The 21094-nt window shown below is 45.9% G+C and overlaps 2 protein-coding genes across 2 annotated transcripts in view; both read right to left on the bottom strand.

Annotated features, from left to right (window-relative positions):
- Nucleotides 1-3986, bottom strand: part of magi3b (membrane associated guanylate kinase, WW and PDZ domain containing 3b) — an 84806-nt gene extending 80820 nt beyond the window's left edge. The window contains 1 exon segment of the mRNA XM_077014243.1: nt 2927-3986. Coding sequence (XP_076870358.1) covers nt 2927-3233 — 307 coding nt within the window. The 5' untranslated portion in view covers nt 3234-3986.
- Nucleotides 3987-5655: 1669 nt separating this feature from the next.
- lrig2 (leucine-rich repeats and immunoglobulin-like domains 2) lies at nt 5656-21050 on the bottom strand. Its single transcript, XM_077014241.1, has 18 exons — nt 20326-21050; nt 20052-20126; nt 19694-19828; nt 19365-19505; nt 19018-19161; nt 18640-18783; nt 18118-18261; nt 16173-16253; nt 15970-16041; nt 15809-15877; nt 15257-15420; nt 14254-14565; nt 12916-13197; nt 12380-12823; nt 10781-10933; nt 9920-10060; nt 9529-9792; nt 5656-9366 (listed from the first exon to the last, which is right to left on the bottom strand). Exons 1-18 carry the CDS (start codon nt 20505-20507, stop codon nt 9179-9181), a joined length of 3135 nt encoding a protein of 1044 aa, XP_076870356.1. The 5' UTR covers nt 20508-21050; the 3' UTR covers nt 5656-9178.
- Nucleotides 21051-21094: the final 44 nt, after the last annotated feature.

Genomic DNA, 21094 nt, shown 5'->3' with positions numbered 1-21094 from the left:
GACTTATCTCCGCGCCAAACGCCTGGGACACTTTTCTTCAGGCCAAATGTCTGGGGAATGTCTGTGAGCAGTGTAATGTCTGAAACAACTGCCAGTGTACTTTCACAGCACAGCCTATTACATCATTTCCTGTTCAAAGCTGATTCGACAGTCTTTATCTCTCTGCCCGTGTTTGTAAGCATCCCACTCACTACATCAATTATTTACACACGCTGAATTAGGCATGAGGCCGAAACACGACCGGCACGCGCACATACGCGCGCACGGGGACGCACACGCACGCTCTGCGTGTTCACAAGTGTCAGGAGCTGCTCTAGCCAAAAGTGCACGTCTAACAAGCACATCTCCGGCACAGCGGCCTGGCCTGTGAGCTGGGCCAACAGACAGCCTAGCAGCGTGCATGCTGGGTAGCGCTGTGAGGCGATCTGACCAGACAGGGGTTGGTGAGCCCAACATCACATGTGAGCGCTATCCAAACCAGGCACACACACACACACACACACACAAGGCTCATGTCTCAGCTGTCATTAACGTAACACACATTTCAACACACATGTTAAAATGTGTTTTAGTTTGTTTAACACACATCTGCAGTCCAGGTAAGAGGCTCCCATACCGCCAAACAGCCCTTTCTACAAGTGGACACATTTTCAGGTCTTATGCCAGTAAACTCTCATTATCCACAGTAAAAGGACAGCCATGTCATCCAAAAAAATAAATAAATCAAACAAAACAGGAAGCGTGTGGCACCTGCAGGTCCAACCAGCCCGTTCTTACAGAGCCACAGTGGGACAAACAGCAGCATGCTGACCGAAAGGCATTTTCCCTACACATAAAGGAATTCGCTTCAATAACTACAGCAATAGGAGAAAACTACTTCCTGTAAAACCGCAGTTGTGCCAGTAAACCTGAACAATATTCTGAACACAGAATTCAGTTGAATTGTAGTAGCACATTTGCAGATATTTACTTTATTTTGGTTTTTTTTTTGTTTGCTTTTTTAATTTATTGTTGTTTTTTTACTATTACATTTTAAAAATATAATTACATAATTATAAGCTGGCCAGAGAATACTCAATATATGGGGAGAAGTAATATATAATAATGATTTAGAAATTTTAATGTTAGGTTTAAAATATAAAGGCAGGCATGTTTGACCAAAGTTTGGTATTTATGTTGTCCAGTTATGATACGAATGAATTTAAATGGAGGTAAATCCTGCTCAACAACAGATTTACTTAAATTCATGTCATTTGTCCTGTTATGTAGCTGTTTTCACCGTTTTCACCATCAGCCTACTGGATAAATGACTGCACTTTTTGAAATCACTATAAATGTAGCCTGACACAGGAAGCTGGCAGACTGTGGCCCTGACATTGCCTCTCATCTTCTTCTAAATTATAAGCTCGACACTGCAAAATGTATTTTGCACAAAGGAAACTCCTACACGGCTGATAATGGGCAGAGCCAGGTTTCCACTACGGGGCTCGTGGGTTCACCGGCGTGCTCTCTCCATCGTTTGGCTATAGCACGATTACGTGAGTAATTGGAAGGCGAGCGGCTCCAGGAAGCGTGTGGAGGTTCCTTCACCGGTGCCGTCGCTGTTCTGCTGGCTGCGGTGGGCTGCGGTCTGGATCATGGTGCCAACCTCGCCTGCCTCTCGACTCTGAGACCCCGGGGCTCGACACACACGCTCTCACACACCTGCCAGTTTCGCTGTGAGACGGCGCACGAGTGCCAGTGCAGTACTCTGCCCAGCGGTTTGCCGGGAAACTCCAGAAACTTCTTCGGCAGCTTTGGAAGATTTGTGAGCTCTTTCGAGTGTAGGTGTTGCTAAAACAAACAAACAAACAAAACTGGTGCCCTTAGACCATCCTTTATGTTCCCAGTAACACCCCCCACCTCCCATAGAAACATACCATCTTCATTCTATTAATCATTTCCATGGCAATAATACTCCCATCCACCCATTCCATGGTAACAGCCACATTACTTTACCTCTACTAACAACTCTTTTCTATGTCACCATAGTAACAAGTCTTTTTCCACTGTCAAAAACATCCACACCTCGCAGGGCCGGAGGCGCGGCCTATGGCTAGCTAGAGCAGGTCTAACATGTTCCACATGCACAAGATCATACCAGCAAGAGCAGAGGCACACACAAACCAGTCCGGAATTTAGCACAACACAAAAACTACATCACACGAGCCACGTACTGGAGAGGACTGGTGGATTACTGCAAGCAACACCTCCGTCTTCTATATGAATGTTTATCATCTATTAAAAGATATAAACAATACAACATTAAATATTTTGTTTCTTATAGTACATCCACTGTCCATTGACCAATCTGACTCATTTTTACAATGTGCGAGTGTGAAAGAAATGAAAAAAAGAAACTAGCAATGGAGAATCTAGATTTGTGCATATAACCAGAGTAACATCATCACTTTTCTCTATTTAAACAGGCAGGCAGGAAGGTTTTGGGTCTGTTTTAGAGCCAAGAGCCCTGATCACAGTGAGTGTGTGCACTCCCACCCCAGCTGCACGCTCTCTTACCCCTGAACACCTGAGACGTTTGATTCAGCCCAGGTAACTGGGGTGTCAGGACGACTGGAGCGCCGTAAATTACGTCCACAAATGATCGAGGAAGGGAAAGTGTTCATTTCGCTTACTGCCACACCCAGAACCACAACTCCTGATGTTGTGATGGGTCACAAAGGTATCCAGACATGTGCTCGCACGTCCCGAGTGTGTCGCAAATCTGTTGAAACTGCTGCTTGAGCACAGTGGGCATGTGTGTGTGTGTGTGTGTGTGTGTGTGTGTGTGTGTGTGTGTGTGTGTGTGTGTGTGTGTGTGTGTGTGTGTGTGTGTGTGTGCCCATTGATGTCAACGGTACCTTACCACATCCAGAACCCCCCTCACCTGGTTTGACGGTCTTAATACGAATGGGCTCCTTGAAGTGACGGATCACAGCGTGTGTGTCCCTGTTCGTAAGTCCACTGACAGGCGTCCCGTTCACTTCCAGTAAAACGTCCCCGTAGTACGGTAGTCTCCCAACACGACACACCAGAACATCCAGGTTCATCTGACCCAGAAACGGGAACTCTCCGTGCTCGGCGCCTCCGAGGACCTCCACGACCGCCCCGAAGTCCCCGACACCTCCCCACGACACGGCGCACTCCTGGACTTTAGTGGACCAGTGCTTCTTTCTCTTCAACGTTTTGGACATGGTCCACTTTGTCCCTAGTCCCTATTCACTTCCAAAAACGACTAAATGTCCAGGTGAGGGTCAGTCTACCGGCTACGGACACGGCGGCGCGCAGATGCTGCTTTACGAACCACGAACGCCATCGAGTCTTGAAGCTTCATCTCGGAGAACCGAGTCCAGCTACACAACGTGCCCGAACCCGACGGTCCATTTTCACTCGCCACAATAAAAGAACTGCGAGCGGAAAACATCAGACGAGCCTTTTTATGCCCCTTTTGGTGGAAAAAATCATATGTTGATGCAGGTACAGGCGACGGCTAAATACGGCCACTGTTTGCTGACATTATTCAAGTTCAAAACAGTGGCGATAAACACCAGAACTGGTGAGGCGAGTCCGAGAAGGAGCTCAGTTCCGCTCGGGAACTCCACTCGCGTGTGTCCTCCTCTGATCTGGAGAGCATCAAGTAGCTCCGAGGCGACACCGTCTCCTCCGGGTTCTTCTCGGTTCCTCTCGGTTCCCACGCATCCGTAGGGCAGACGCACCTGACGACGTTTCCGTGCCAAATACCAGAACCGACTGCGAACGCGCGTTTAAGCCCGTGTGTGCCGCCCGGTTCAGTCCGGGGGGGGGGGGGTTCACGTCTCTCCTACGCGCCGCAACTGGTCTTTGCGGTTCTGATCATAGCGATGATTATGTTTAAATCCACGGACGTTCAACTACTTCAGCCGAACCGGGCCGGTGAACGCGCTCCTGCCAATAAACGTGTGGAAAACAGATGGTTCGGTGGTCCATAATGGACGTTTACGTCAAGCTATTTACTAATGATGTGAAATAGCATAATTTGCAGAATATAGGAACTACCGTCATTACGTTAAACTACCACCATTTAGGAGATATTTGACCGTTAATAGTAGGTCCAAACTTTTAGAAAGAGAAGGAATGTTAACTTTAAAATGTTAACACTTAAAAATCCATGTTAGGAAATAGTATATCACGGTCAGTTCTGACACAGTGTGCTGTTGGACAACGTATTTAGAAATAAACGTTGTAGGCTACCAAACTTGGTAATTAAATAAAACGTAATTTTTATGAAGTTATTGTCGAAATATTATTCTTGACCGGAAGAAGCAATTTGAGCGTCATCTGTGCAAAACTCAGTGAAGGCAAATAAAACGCTCAAAAGCGCCATCTTGTGGTCTATTGCAGTACATAGAACGAGGGCTACTATTTTTGATATAACAGACCTCTGATCCTCCAATTTGTAGTGACTTAATTAGGTACTCCTCTGGCAGTTAGACAAACCTCTGCTAATTTTATATGGTACTCTGTAAATTAGTTTAATCTTCTGCTTAATTAAAGACATGTAAAGGCAAGCCCAATTTAATGCTTCAACACATGCCCCTCAGTGGCAAGCTTTAAAGCATCGCTGTGAGGTTACTCAGAAGCCACTGGACACTTGATTCCCTGGAGTCATGCAGATGCCAGAACTTGCTGTATGCATTACAACAAAAAAAGAGGGGGGGGGTGTGTTGGAACAGTGCAGTAATGATGGATGAGCAAGACTGAGCACAGATCCAATTTTCCTTTCTTGTTTCAAGCAGTCACACATTTAGAACTGAAAAACCCACGGAAAGCCAACTCAAAATAAGCAGGATTGGCATCTCCCTCAAGCACAGAGTCACTCACTCAAACAAACAAGTGGTAATGGGTAATGTGAAGCAAACAGCAATATGGCAGCAGATTTCAGATCAGTTTGCTCACCAAAGAAACTCCCTAGAATTATTTAGACTCCTTTGACTGACACAATTTGACTTGCAAAATTACATCACACATGTAAAGATGGCTTTTCAAATTCAGGCTTAAAGCTTGGCCACAATTTAAATTACATTTATCTTCTCCATCAAACGACCACTTCTGTTAACAAGATATATCTGCTTCCATGAACATTTCTCCTGAAGTCTACATGGCAGATAAGATTCAGGATAGCATTTAGGCTTTGTCTGGGCAAATGTAACATGTGAATAACTGTGAGAGGTGTAGTACATTCCCAGCTGATGAAGATAATGAAACCCATAGTGAACAGAGTGTATGCATGCATTATTAATGTTTCAGCAGCATGGGTTAGCGACAGGAATGAGGTAGGCTCTTTGATCCCATCACCCAAAATATCCTGGTTCTTCACCCACAAGTCAGGAATGAAAACTGTCAGTTGGGGCGTTTAGTGGGATTCAGATGTCTAAACTCTTTTAAACCTGCCAGAACTTTACTTTCCATCCTGTGCTGCTGACCTAATTCAATCACACTGAAAGGAGCTGCCACATCGCTACTGGAGAAGCCCGGGTTCAGTGCTGTGCAGAAAGAAGGAGAAAAGCGTGATATTAGCACCCATCACAGAACATCCAGGAACATCTTACGTACAGCCAGCTGCAGAGTCTGATCCAGTACACTTCAGAATTCGCATTTTATTGTTTAAATGTCAGATAAATATGCAACATTATGAAATAAAAGTTTTTTTTACATGCTTTACAGAATGTACAGGTACATATCAGAAATAAAATTGGAATAAAGGTAATAAAAAGATTAAAAAAAAAAAAAAAAAAGCAAGCAGCATTGAATTGTGGAAGCATTAATGTTAAACTTTGGTTTCAATTCACAAAGCTGTACTGGCATAATCCAAACCAACTCCAACTGACAGGTCACAACTTTGAATGTAAACTCGTGCACAATAAGGCAAATTCTGAACCAAACTACCATTTAAATGGGCAACCTCTATTAAACGAAAAGTCTGTTTTAAATTAACATCTAATATCCCACAACTTGCCCAATTGATATTTCTTACATTCATAACCAAAATTTATATGCGTGTCAGAAACAAAAGTGAGTGCAGGTTTACAAACCATAGCAATTACCCAGATGCAGATTTAATAGGGAGGAAAAACCTCAGTAAAAAAGCAACCGATGCCCAACACCAGTTGCCTGCCACTGATGGAAAAGGACAGGAAGTCAAACCCATTGCTTAGCAACAGGGGCCAGTCTGTTCTAGGATATAGGGCTGACGGGGACAGAATCATGTGCAAATCATAAAACAGCTGGAAAACCAATGCATCTCATTCCACAGGGAGACATGGCTCAAAGAACCCAATATAAACACATTTGCATTAAAATGAACATAAAATAATGAGAATGTGGCAGGTGCAAAAGTAAAACTTTCAAACCGAATATAAAAATGTGGCACCTGGATGCAACATTACCAACGTTTTACTCTCCGCATATTAACTTCACACGTTAAATAGAAAAGGCGAGTTCCCGCATAACCGACATAACTGTAATTGTAGTGACTCAAGACTGTAGTGCACTTCACAATACACACGTTTCACAATTATGTGTTAAGAGTACCTCAGTTGCACCAACAGCTTGGTCAGGTCCCATTTCACATTCTCTCACGTTGCTCATGAGTACACGCATGAACACATGCTCACACTTCAGAAGTCGTCCAGCCGGGGTGGTGCGTTAGCATTTAAAGGCCTGTACCAAACAGAGTGAAACCAGACCGTCCCAAGCAGGACAATCGAACCAGACTGCACTGAAAAATAAACATCAGTCAAATAAAAAAGTGCTAAAAATAAAATAATTATATATATATATATATATATATATATATATATATATATATATATATATATATATATATATATATATATATATTACTACAACAAAAAAAGTCTACAGCTGTGGCTTCAAAAGCTCTTGGAATGAAACAGGAGAGTCAAAACACGAAGGGAAGCAAACAATCCTGCAGTGTTTCTAGTGTCTCCCTGAAACACACTGCAGGATGGTGGTTTGGTTTTCTACCGAATACTCTACGAGTTTCAAAGCGCATGTCAAAATCACCACAAACTGGCCTCAAACTACATCGGGGTGTTTAATAATGTCAAATACACTCGCTTACAACTCCACGCAACTCCTGAAAAGATGCATTTCAAATGATTAACATAGTAGGGCGAGGGATATTTTGAAGCCAGTGTGTGGTGATTTTGGGATGCACGCCTACCTTCTCTGCTTATATGGATTTCTACCGTCTACTCGGGTGTTTCAGAGACTGATACAGACAGGGTTGGAGTTTGTTCTCTTTAGGCATAGAATAAAGTGATAAAGCCATTTAAAAGATGCTGTGCCTTATGTCAACATTACTTCTTCATTTCATCCTTTCTTAAGAAAGCTGACCAACATCCTAATACGACTGTGTGAAGTTGCATGTTATTCTGGGTCATTTCTCTGGAATTGTACCTTGCTCTGCTACTGACTAAGCCTGGCTGAGCTTTCCTTTCTGAGAAACTTCAGAAGATACCGCTAAAGAACATGCACATCACCGTCTCACCGAAGGTGGTGTGTGCATCACTCAGAACATCAGCGAGAGACGATACTGACCACCCCACACGATCTTTGCTTGCTCACCAATGCCAGGGTCACACCAGTTTCTCAACAAGGTGAACTGCATGAACTTGCAACATATCACCGCTTGCAACAAAAACTGGGGGGGGTTCACAGTAAAATAAGAAGTCAAAGCTTCGGATGGCGTTTGAAAAACAATTGCTTTATATTAGCAGACGGGGAGGAAGTTCTGGGTCTGGACTCGCCAAAACTCCTTCAACGGCAGAGTACACAAATCAGGCAAGCGGGAAGCAGCATCAACGTTCCGTAAGAACCTTCGTCTCATGGTGGCAAGTTGGTTTTAGAAGTCATAAAGACGACTGCTTAGGCAAACAAGGCCCAGAGACCCTCGGTCAACAGACGGAAGAGTTAAGAGCATAGCTCGTCAACTCGAGGCCTCTTAGCACACCTTGACACCCCCAACAGAGCACCCAAACAACTACTACACACTTCATTATGTCTGCAGCATTTCATATGCATGGCAGAAGGATAAAAGGGCTAAAATCATTATTATGTATGTGCTCATAAATATATTCAACAGCACAGGAACTCCTGATTCATGCTCTTTTGGGGAAGTCACTAAGCTTCCACTCAGTAGAGGAGGAGGGTTGCATTGGAGCGTTCGAGGAACAGAAAATGGACCGCGTGAAGAATCAATGCACACGAAAACACTAAGATCACAAGTGAGGAGATGTGGGAACGAGCATGTAAGGCAGGAAGCTGCAGTCTAAGCCATTGTCAAAGGTGCAATATCTTTTTGTCTGACATAGTGCCTTTCTTAAAAATAAAAGAGAAGGAAAATAAAACAGAAGGAAAAATGGTCATAAAAAAGGCTTTGTGAACAGCTCTAAACAAAGAACGTTTTTTGACAAAACAGAAATTTTAGCTTACAATACTGTGGGAAAAGGACGGAAAAAAAACAGCAGTCTTTACCCATATAAGGGAATTTATGTGGGCCAATATCGCCAGCTCTGATGTGTCCAATAAGAGCAGGAACGCAGATATTTCTCTCCCACTTAGATCGCTCTCATGACTGACAGGTGCGTTGTCCATTCCCGACCTTGATGCGCAGGGAGGATCCTCCCAATCTGTACACACTTTGGTCCTGTTTCAGAGCCAGGGCAGCACTATGAGGGCTGGCTCAATGCTTTGGCGTTAGCATGGAAACTTCCCCACTCACCCCCCCCCCCCCAAAGTACAGGTAAGACGGGGAGCAGAGGAATCGTGTCTAAAGGCAGGAGATGGCAGCAAGTGAAGCTCTTGGAAACATTACATTCAGAGCCTCAACTTATATTTGTTCGCCACCACTACCACGTCTGAGGGAGGGATTTCTCCCCCCCACGTGCACACATGGCAACTTCCAATGTGGCGATGTAAACACACAAGTGAGAGGCCTTTCTTTCTGTCAGAGTGTGTGTCTCTTCTCAGGAGGTAGAGGGATTTGAGGACACAATGAGAGAAGATGGAGGTGGGAGCGGGGCTGACCACGCACCAGACTCCGGCTGGGTTATGGGCAGGGTGATATGGGGGGGCTCTATGTGGGAGGGACAGCATGGTCCTGAGGATTAGTCCTGTACGAGGTCTCCTCTCGCCCCCCCCTCTCCTCCTCTCGCCCATCCCCAACACAGGGCTCTGAAGGGGGCTTGTGTACGGTCACGGGCCCCTGGGGCGGGACGGGAGCGTGGGGCTCGGCTGTGCCCCAAAACGACCTGCTGGAAACATCTGCAGAGAGACGAAGAAGAAAGTGAGAAGGAAACAGGACCGCAGTATGTTGCAATGTAAATGCCACACAATCATGCAGTGTTGGCCTCAGAGGGCCTTCTACGCACCCCAAGCCCCACATGTGTGTGTGTGTGTGTGTGTGTGTATGTGTTGCGCTCTGACCGCTGCTGTGGTGGTGGGAGGAGCAAAGCTGGGGCTCGTGGCCGGCAAGGAACACAGCAGCGTCCTGCTGGGCCGCCAGACCCTCCATCGATTCGTCCCCACGCTGCTTGCCTTCGGGCCGCCCGGGCGTGTCCCGGGGCAGCTGGGGGGCAAGCGTGTCCCCCTCCTCCTCCAGGTAGGCGTAGGGGCAGTAGTCGTGTGTGCGGGAATAGATGCTGCCATTGTCATAGCACTCCGAGCAGATGACCAACGGCCGAGCAGCACCTGCAAGGGACGGACAGGAGACGTGATGAGCTACTCGCGCGCGCACACACACACACACACACACACACACACACACACACACACACACACACACACACACAACAGACATACACACACACAGACTGACCATTGGGCACAGGTGCCAATCCCTCCCTTGGTTCTCCTGGGTGGAAACTGCTGCACCCAGCAAACAGAGCCCCAACACGGTTACCCAGCATTCCACTGGCCTCAGAGTCGATTTCTCCACCCATCTCTCCGTAACACACGCCTACGGGAAATCAGCATTTCATTTAATCACAACTTGAACACTGTAGTCAGCTTCTACAGGTCTCCGGTCTTAACATACCACTGACTGTTGAGCTACAACTGTTGAAGTACCTCCAGTGAACAGCAGCTGGTTAATTAACATTTTATCTGAATAAACTACGCAATACTAAAGCAGTAGAATTTAGTATTTCTGCAATGCCTTAAAGAGTCAGGCACAAATATAGGAATGAGTTAGCTAGCTTATCAACGTCAATGGAAAACCTGTTCATTTAATTCATTTGCCGTCGTGTCAAAGGAAAAAACCTGAAAGAATGTCTGAAGAATCAGAACGAACATGAATGAAGCATAAACTGCTTTACAAGCAACAGAAAAAAATATATGAACTGTGCAGAGAATATAGCGCACTTTACACAGGTCACGGTCAATAAATCAATGACAGGCTACTGACTGAACCAGGTCACGTTTCAGAGCCGTGTGCCATGTTGGTCCAAGGAAAAAGCTACTCAAGTTGGACCACGGATATTTGCACTTCTATTAATAGGAATCATCTAGGTATTCCGACTCTACGGTACCCGTTACACAGAGTTAACATGCCTTGGACAAAAGGCCATGCCAACAGCAAAAACATCAACAAGACAAGCACGTTTACTCGGTGGGATGCTGGCTGGCCATCCCACTGCCTCTCATTCCCGTCACCCTCTGTGTGGATGGGCGGACGTACCATCCGTGCCCTTGTGGGCACAGCCGTTGGGCAGGGAGGGCATGAGCTGCTGGTGGCTGCCTGCCTCGGAGTTGCTGTAGCCCTCCTGAGGCTCCGACAGCGTTCCCTGAGAGGACAGGTAGCTGGGAATGTCCGCCGGGAGGTTCATCTCATCTGAAAACACACGCACACACGCCTGCCAGTTCAGGAACGCTGCACTTCATTTTGAAATCACACGACCTTTCCTCGTTCGCATGTGCCTTTGCAAATCGGAGGAAAAAATTTAAGGGGAAAAAAGGGACAATTTTCTTTAATAAATACATTTTACAACCTGCCTCAGTCTACACTTCTTGGTTTCATGAAGTCAAATATAAGGGTTGCTTACAACCCCAAATTACTCCTCAAAAGATGTGTTAAAATTGTAAGCGAGGAATATTTTTAAGCCAATGTATGGTGATTTTGGGATGCAAAATAAGCTTCTCTCTGCTTATATGGATTTCCACAGTCTTCTCAGAGTTTCAGAGACAGATACTGGATAGGGCTGGACAATAACTCAATATCAATATATATCGCGATAGAAAATGTTTCAATAATGGTGAGATGATTTTTAAACACATTTTCACAATGTTACAACAGGGAGCTGCCGTTAGTTCATTGCGTTCAGTGATTGATGACCACCACGTGCACGCAGCCGGCGCTCAGCAACAGCAGCCTGTGTGAGTTTTGGTTTGGCTCCAACGGGACGCGTACTAGCTGTAAAATGAGCACCGCTGACCACAATACAAATGTGACTGAACGAGCTTCGATGAGCTATAAGGCAAATGAATAGTGAATAAAAGGGGAAAGACTAATTCTGTGGTGTGGAAGTGGTTCGGTTATTGAAGATATTAATATTGACAAAGCAGACGGTTTTTTTTTTTTTTTTTTTAACGGTGATGTCATGCTTCACGAAAATACATGAAGGCTGAATACAAATAAAAGGTGACGATTTATTTGTACTAGCTTTATTTCTGAAGTAAATATAGTTTTATAGGAGGAGGTTTCATTTACTTGACATTAATTTTTCAGACATTTGTAGGTACAGACTTGTGGGCATTCTTGGCAGTTTTCTGTGGCTTTTATATTGTTCATGTCGATATCAGAATTATATCGTATTGACCGAAATTAATAAATATATCGTGATATAAATTTTGCTCATATTGTCCAGCCCTAGATAAAGACAGGGTTGGAGTTTAGGCATAGACTAAAGCGATAAAGCCATGAGAGCTGCTGTGCCTTGTGTCAACTTGACACCTTCATTTCATCCTTTTCCAAGAAAACTGACAAACATCGTAATACATGAAGTTACACATTATTCGGAGTCTTTTCTCTGGAAGACACACCTATCTTTGCTACTGACTAGGCCTGACTGAGCGTTCCTTTCTGAGAAACGCAGCAAAAGATGAAAACGTGACCTTCAGACTCTACTGCTCATGAAAATGCCTTCCACCGTCTCCACACATGCCGCTCTGGATAATGTGCTTGTAATGGCAGCAGCACACCATACTGCAGGGAAGCTCGGTTGGGCGTGATGCCCAGGCAGTGTGGGAGTGTGCACGGAGCGATTTGGCATCCACCCACCTGTGTTGGTGATGCTGTAATCTTCGCTCTTGCGACGCATGTGGTAAATGACTATCACCCAGACTAGCGAGGTGCCCACCACGCAGCACACCACCACCATCACCACGATGCCCACCGTGGTCCAGCCGTCCTGGTCATAAGCCCCGCCCACCGGGTCGCAGTTGGCCGAGGGCGAGACCCCGAGGTAGATGTGGCCGCGCTCCGTGCCCAGCGTGTTGGACATGACGCACGTGTACTTTCCCGCATCCGCCGGCCTGGCGTCCACGATTATGAGCAGCTGATTGGCTGCGGCGAAGAAATGGCGCTCCGTCAGCAGCAGCGGACCGTCGTCTTTGGTCCAGTTGAGGCGGGGGGCGGGGCTTCCCCGAGCTATGCACTGGAGGACGGCAGTCTCGCCACGTGCGACCGTGCGGTCCTCTAGGGGGCGCTGGAACGACGGCGTCTCTGCAGGGACAAACAAAACGATCGTGACGAACACACTTATAGCAGCGGAGCAAGCTTCTAGAAGTCTCCGTGAGCGGCGGCGAGTGCCCTACCCAGTACGGTCAGCGTAGCATTGGCAGACAGGCTGCCTGCCTCGTTCTTGGCGGTGCAGCTGTACACGCCCATGTCCTCCGTCTTCACGTTGGCGATAAAGAACGTGTCGTCTTCAGGCATGACGTGCATTCTCCTCTCGCGGGCGGCGGGGAAGTTGACGCCCCCGTCCTTCTGCCAGGCTATCTGGGGTGGCGGGTGGCCCTCGGCCGCACACTCCAGCCGTGCCACGGTGCCCGTGCGGATCGTCAGGTCCATGGGCGTCTTGAGGAAGGAAGGCAGCTCTGGGAACAAGGTCAACGCGTAGGCTCAGAATGTTACGATGCACAACACTCGCTAAATAAAATGCCGGATAACGAATATTTTCTTCTAATATTTCAATATTTGATATTTATTTATTTCCATAATACTTAAGGTTAAGAAAACATTTACAGTGGGTGGCAGGGAACGAGGGCCATTTATGCCAAATTTGTTTATAGAGAAATACAAAGCACGCATACATAAATGGTTAAACAACATACCCAAGTTACAAGCTCAAACAAAACCTCAAAAAAATTCCACTGATTGCTTAATTTAAAAAATAAAACATGTCACACACTTCAGGCGAATGAAATGACGATCTTGCACTACTCAGCATGTATAGGTCTAGGTTACGATCATCCTACCATTCTGAGGAAGGATGTGTATATTTTTGTTGCATCTAACTATGTCAAAAGAGCTTTGTGAAGCAATCTCAGTCCCAGTTGTTATTCTGAGCACTCTAATGCAAGCCTGGCTACAAATTCTTCAGTTCTTGACAGTCTGAGACTTTTGGCGCTCACTGTACATAAACAAGCTAAATACTGATGGGAGCTAATCTGTGCACCTAAACTCTGGGCCTAGTTTACAGAACCATTAAAATCCTATTTGATGCTAAACTTTTGCCTTTGAGTGCAGATTGGGAATAAAGCCTCTCTCGCATCTGAATTATGAGATGATAAAAAAATAATCACATCGCCCAGGCCCGTTTCCCAGGGGGCCGTGTAATCTCAGTTCCAATGAAAGTGGAAATTAAATTAGAGGCATCCAGAAAACAGCTCGGGAGAGATAAGAGATGTAAACCACAGGGGCAGAAGCCAAACTTATTTCAGAACCAACAACAGCAAAACCGATTGTTTGTCAGCTGTGCACCAAACATCAAAGCGCCTAGGAGACGCTGTCTCGCGCATCCCCAAGCAGCTAAAGGGATGTTTAACTTTGACTGCCGGAGAAACTAAACTCCCATCTTCTGTTACATTCTATAGAGACAGCCCAGAATGCCCTGCAAGATCACAGTCAGAGGCAGAGCAACACGCCCTTACCGTTAACCGTGAGCTTAGCCTCCGCCGAGTAGTTGGAGCCAAAGTGGTTGGAGACCACGCACTGGTACTGGCCCTCGTCCGTGAAGTTCACGCCGAGCAGGTGGAGGGTGCTGGTGTAGAGGAGCCGGCTCTCCTGGTAACGGGCGTAGTTGTGCACCTGTGCCTCGTACAGCACCTCCCGGTCCTTCCTCCAGGAGGCGCTCATGGGGGAGTCGCTGCTGCTGAAGGCGGAGCAGTTGAGGGTGACGTTGGTGCCCCGCAGGGCCACCGCAGTCCTGGGGCTGCTGCTGATCTGAGGTTTGGGGAAGTCATCTGAGAGCGAGGGGCAGAAGGAGTGGGTTGGAAAGGCAGAGAGATGTGGGTTTAATTTCAACTGCTCCTCCTATAAGACTGTAGTGTAGGTCTGGGCGATATGACTTTTTGTAAGAATTTTGAAATGTGATTTTACATTTCTAATTTTTCTCAAAAAAATCTTAAATGACAGACATTAAGCACTACATCATAACATTGTAATGAATTTCAAAAAGATATTGTCTCACAATATTATTATAGTATACATGTTGTTGAGAACCAGACTAACAATTTTTTAGAGAGACCTTACAGGCTTCTCTATCAGTACTGATGTGAACCCAGACCTCCCAAATCTGTTGCTTTAGACTTTTTTTTTATTATTGGGCGTCTTCTTATATTGGAAATCTGATTGACCATATTGATAAGGTAATGAGCATCGTCAGGCTTAATTCGGAGGTTTGTCCTGGTTTCCAGTTCCCTTCTAAGAGGAGGTCTGTTCTCGGTTACATCGCTCACTCAGCTCCCTGCTATAAGCCTTCAACGACAGGACAGCTCTGGGTCTGGGTAAGTGCATCACGTCAAAAGAAATTCAAACAACCAGACACCCTTGCTAACTTTGCTTGAGGAGGAACATCCCAAGTCATTTCTTCACATCACAGAGGACGACGCTTGAAATATTTCAGCAGAGATATGAGGCCAGCAGTTAACTCACTACAGACAAATTCTTCTGGTCTGACAGTGAAGATGCTCCTGCCTGCCAGGGGGGTGGGATGTGCACACACCGCAGTGCATGATTGCTGGAAGCAGCTGTCAATCAGCCACTGGCTCAGCCACTTAAGATGGCAGTCACAGAGGAGACTGCTGGTGTTCAAGTCACTTTAAGAGATAAACAAAAGAAAACAAAGACGACATTAGTAACAAAACCGCATTGCGATATCTTACAGTTAACGAATGCATTATGCATGGTTTCCTGATATCGTTGCCTACAGCAGTGGTGGGAAACCCAACCCATAACGGACACATATAGCTGGTTTTCCATCAGCCCAAGATGGTGCGACCCTGACAGCACTTGCTTAATTGGCTGACAGCTGATCAGGAGTGATTCAGCATAGCTGGGGTGAAAAGCCACAGTGTGACCAACCACTCTGCAGGTAAGGATCCCCACCCCTGCTGTCCAAACGCACAGGCTGGCATGTCAAACACACAGGAGGACAGAGAGATGCCAGCTCAGCCACACAAGAACAAAGACGACCTGCAAACTTACAGCGATTTGAGTTTCAGGTGAGAGAAGGCATCGGGGTGGAGAGACATGATGCGATTCTTACTCAGATCTCTGTGTAAACACAATTACCATACGTCACGGCAACGTCACGGCACAGAAAGCATGAGTGACACACAATTAAGAGCAAAAAAAACCACCCTTACAAATGCTCCAGTGCTTCTAGACCCTCAAACGCCCTCTTAGTGATGGTCCTGATCTTGTTCTTCTGTAGGACTCTAAAGGACACACACACACACATCATTCCAAGCAGCAACATTACACCATCACAACAACCAATGCTGACCTACATATATTAACGAGCGAGTTGATTTAAGCGTAAAACATCACGATCGAAGGTCAAACTTACAAGGTGTTGAGCTTTTTCATGCCCACAAACATGCCAACCAAGTCCTCGATGGCCAACGAGATGTCATTGTTACGGATGTCTCTGAAAAGAACGAAGCACAAGCCCGACGGAACATCAGAGGGAGGCTCGCACTGTTGCCAAGCAACCCCACGCGTCCGACGGTGAACGGGGGAACGTCGTGACCGTGCACCTGCGGCTCCCCGTCCAACGTCCACAAACACGGAGCGCCACGGGGCGTGCAAGCGCATCGCGAGCGCCCAAAGGCTCACACAGCCCTGCTCACTTCTGCCAAAGCCAGGTGGAGGCAGATGGGACTAAAGACCACCCTCTTCCTCCAAGACTAGGGAGCACAACGTCTCACTAGAGGAAGTCAGGACGGAAATGGCGGGCTAATACCGTCGCACGCCCAGAGGAAGTTACAAGACTGCAAACTAATTAATGCATTCAATGAAATTATCGTGATTCATCATCTATGTGAAACACTTGATCCATTATGTGATGTATGTGGTAACACCAATCCTAATGGACTCGCTACTGTTTGCTATCAATTTTCAAAATGAGGTCACGGAGTGATTAAAACACCTACTCTGTATATACATACAAACCTGGCTTTGATTTGTGGCCTTCATCTGAAAGCAGTACTGAAAGCAAAAGAAGAGTCAGCCTATGTGTGGGGAAACCCAAAACCCAAAACCCACACCCTAGGCCCACCGGACTGAAGAGACCCTTCTCATCACACTCAGCAGGCTTTCAGTATGAAGAATAAACAGGATCCCTGTTTATGGCCTTTGCTGTTTAACTTGGTGCATTCTTAACCATAAAGCATCACCTTCAGAATTCACAAACAGACCTATATCCAAGAGTGCCCAAATTGGCCATGATGCTTATAACTCTATATTTTGAGATAGATACTGGATTCTAATTCTAATCCCTCCAAGAGGAAACAGAATAATATAATAATTTGGAAATATTATATGAAAGAAAAGGTTTAACTGTTATAAAGTATACAGGATCAACAGGTCATGGGGCCCAGCAGTATTCAGTGTCACAACCAAGTGAATGGCGGTTCTGGGAGAGACCCACTCGCACATCGTCGTTAACCTCTCCGTTAGTGCCTGGTATTACATGTCGGTTGATTTTGGACCTCAAAATACCACGTATTCCTACCAGCATAAGTGGACGAGCCATCCAAGCCCGACAGACTCACCCTGATTAAGGCCGCCTTCATTCATAATGCCACTTTGATGGCAGCCTTGATGTTTGCTGCTCTTAGAATTATCCTCACCATAGAATTAGCTATTCGATCAAATTAGTGTGATGCATACATTTTAGCAGTCTTTTGCTTGCATTTCAGACTTAGATTTTACCCACTTTAGCATAGATATAACATTAACCCACCTATCCAGTTATAAAAAACATTAAAAACATATTTCCCTGGAAATGGTGGTGCTCCATATAATTCACTATTAATCAATATTGCTATACATCTGAAATTAAATAGTCATTTAAGACACCTGACACCATCCAGTGTCCTCTAATGCATCTAATCAGTTTTTAGTCACAGCACTGATGCTGGTGCTCATGGTATTGCAACACTGCAGCAAGTCAATTGTCCACTGCCAGTGCATCTAATTTGCACAATGTACTGTGTACAGAGAAGAATCGGTGTGTGTTTGTGTGTGTGTGTGTGTGTGTGTGTGTGTGTGTGTGTGTGTGTGGGCGAATGTGTAGGATCTTACTGCACACTGTCACAGGCTTGGCCACTGAAGTGCCCTGCCTCAATGAAACAAGATGTCCTAATGCCCATGGATTTGGCAAAATCACATTGTGTGTGTGTGTGTGTGTGTGTGTGTGTGTGTGTGTGTGTGTGCGTGTGTGTGTGTGTGTGTGTGCGTGTGCGTGTGTGTGTGTGTGTGTGTGTGCGCGCATGTGCGTGCAATCTTACAGTGTTCGAACATTTGCTAGGCCAGCAAACACTCCGTCTCCCAGGTGTGTTATGCGATTCTCGCCCAGGTTCAGACTCTGCAGCAGCCCAAGCCCAGTGAAAGCCCAGTGTTCCAGACGACTCAGGTGATTAAACGACAAATCCCTGAAAACACACACAAAGAGAGAGAGAGAGAGAGAGAGAGAGAGAAGTATATGAGCTGGAAAAATATTTTCCTTTTGGTGATCAAGATTTAGCAGATGCTCTTATCCAGAGCAACATAAAAAGTGCTTTGCACCTGTTCACAGAACGCACCCTAGATGGTAGCATAGATACAATGTTTCTGATTCTCATGCTGGGGAGAAAAAAAAAAACCCCAACACCTCCATTATATTTAACATAAGTAGTAAAGCTGAATACGGACAATATTTCCTAACTCAGTCCTGCTCCCTTCTTGTCCTGGAACGGCCCACCTCGACACAGTACTACGCCCTGAGGGTGACTGAGGACCGAGACCCCTACGGTGTGGCAGGTTCCACTCACAGCTCTTCCATGCGGTGGCAGAACTCCCAGGCGTCGGCCCGGACGAGGCCCACGTTGTTGTGGGCGAGGTGCAGCGTGCGGAGCGTGTGCAGGCCGTACAGCCAGCCCTTGCTCAGCTCGGTCAGGTTGTTGTGCTCCAGTTCGCTGTGGAAGGAAGCAAGATGGATGCACAACCACGACGTCACCATCAGCCTAACCCCATCAGAGCCAACGTCAACGCCCCTCACCCCATATATAGAGCAAGGGTTCGGACAGAGAGATATTAAAAGTCCGTAATTAAAAAGGAATGAATGATAAGAATGAGTTAAATTAAAGATGAAGAAACGACAGAAGGAGATGAAGACAGAATGTGCCGTGCGTTCGTTAGAATTCACTCACAGTTCCTCCATATTGTCGAGGCCGAAAAGCGCTCCGTCCATCAGCTTGGTGATGCCGTTCCTCTGCATCTTCAGAGACTTCAGAGACTCGAGCTCTTTGAAGATCAGACTGTCTACTACTCTGATCTTATTGCGTTTCAACTCCCTGAAACGAGCAAGGCGGATTTCATTTCACAATAACTACATATTCACACCAAACAGACTAATGAACTACACGTGCAGATAGCTAGATATGTCTGCATATATACCCATGCAAATGTTTTGGTTTTTTTTGTCAGGTGTCACCATTTATCATTTATTCTATGCAACAGCCTTGACAACACGGTGAAGAAGCCCGATTCCACTTACAGAACTTGCAGCTGAGAGAGAGTGAAGACTTTAGCAGGTAGGAGGGCTAGTCTGTTCCTATTTATCTTCAGGACCAGCAGGGAGCTGATGTTGCCAAAGCAACCTGGTTCGAGAGAGCTAATCTTATTGTTGCTCAAATTCCTACGCCACGAAAAGGAGAAAACAATAGAGCTTTATGTAGGTGGCAGACTTATTTGCATTGTAAGTACTTACAATTCCTTTTTCAGTTAGGATTTGATGGTACAACAAAAATCACAATATCACGACATAAAAAATGACAACAAAACGTGGAAACTAAAGCAAATGCAAATAAAATCAAAACGACATACAGGTATTTGAGCTGCATGGGAGGGAATGATCCAGCTTTCAGCTCCGAGATCAAGTTGGAGCTCAGATCCAGACTTTCGAGAGATGTATACGGCAGAAGATGCTCCACCACCACATCAGAGATTCGGTTATGAACACTACATGCACAAGAAAAGTGAACATGTTATTTCCATGTTTTTTTTTTATTCCAAGGCCATTTAAGCATTGAACGTAGTTTATTTAGCAAAGCCAAGACTGGTCTATATGAAGACCCAACTATTTATGCATAAGAATTGTGGCCTGCAGGAAATTCTCATGCACCATTAATGACAATATTCATGCAATTCCAGAATTGCTAGAATAAATACCAGAACAACTTACAGCGACAACACAGTAACGTTTGAGGAAGACTCTCCGAGAAAAGGCACACCAGACAGCTCATTATGGTTCAAAGACCTAAAAACGAATAACAGGTTATTCTGATGATCTAGAGGAACGTGATTGGAAATATAACCAGGGAAAAGATTATCTTGGCATTAAAAAAGACAGAGGATAACATTAACTAGTAAACACCATCCTCTGCTTTCTGCACATATAAAAGTTCTGGACCTCGAAGCATGTCAACAAACTGCCCCCAGTTCGGCCCATTACTTACACATGCGTGATCCAAGCTGGGATCTTAAGGGGGGGTTCGGACAATCTTTTCCGACTGCAGTCCAAGAGTTGTGCTGAATCTGGACCTTGGGAACACGTACAGGGATGAGGACAAGTATCCAGGCCCACAACACTCACCATCAGCAGAAACAGGGCCTGGGGGATGGGCCAGCTGTCCGCCATTTTGAGTACCTCAGTCTTTAATAGTTGGCGAATTTATGGCATTAATGGGATAAATTAAGACAACGACCCTTTATATTAGGGCTACGGGTTCAAATCGAAGTGAAAGCCTCGGAACATGTGGTCCAAAATAAAACCGTAGCGGGGTTGGTCCATCACTAAAACCTCCCGTCCTTCACTTCGGAGTTCCCTTCTTCCGCTTTCCAATCACTGCCGATAACTCCTCCAAAGCAAAGCGGCGAAAGAGCTCGACCCGGCCCAAGTTCCCGACCCGACCCGACCCGGCGACACTCCACGACTAAAAACTTGCGTTAAAAAATGTCGGTGAACGACGCTGAAACGTTGTTTTAATAAAACGTCCCTCCTTTGAAATGTTCTTCCACGACTTTTCTCCCAACGAAAACAAAAGCGCCGTCCGGCTACGACGTGCGAGCTGCCGCCCACCAGGACGCGGGTCGGTACCGCACCATTGGTCCAAACACACGTCCGTCAAATGTTCCTGTGCCCAGGTTGAATCCAGCCAGTCCGTGCCAGCTTCACTTAAATTGAGTTTGGCGATAAGTCAACACGCGTTTAAAAGCAGGCAATGC

Source organism: Brachyhypopomus gauderio, chromosome 8 (assembly GCF_052324685.1).
Source record: "Brachyhypopomus gauderio isolate BG-103 chromosome 8, BGAUD_0.2, whole genome shotgun sequence".
In the NCBI taxonomy this organism is placed as follows: Eukaryota; Metazoa; Chordata; class Actinopteri; order Gymnotiformes; family Hypopomidae; genus Brachyhypopomus; species Brachyhypopomus gauderio.
The sequence above is the reverse complement of the archived record's forward strand: the minus strand, read 5'-3'. Positions and strand labels throughout refer to the sequence as shown.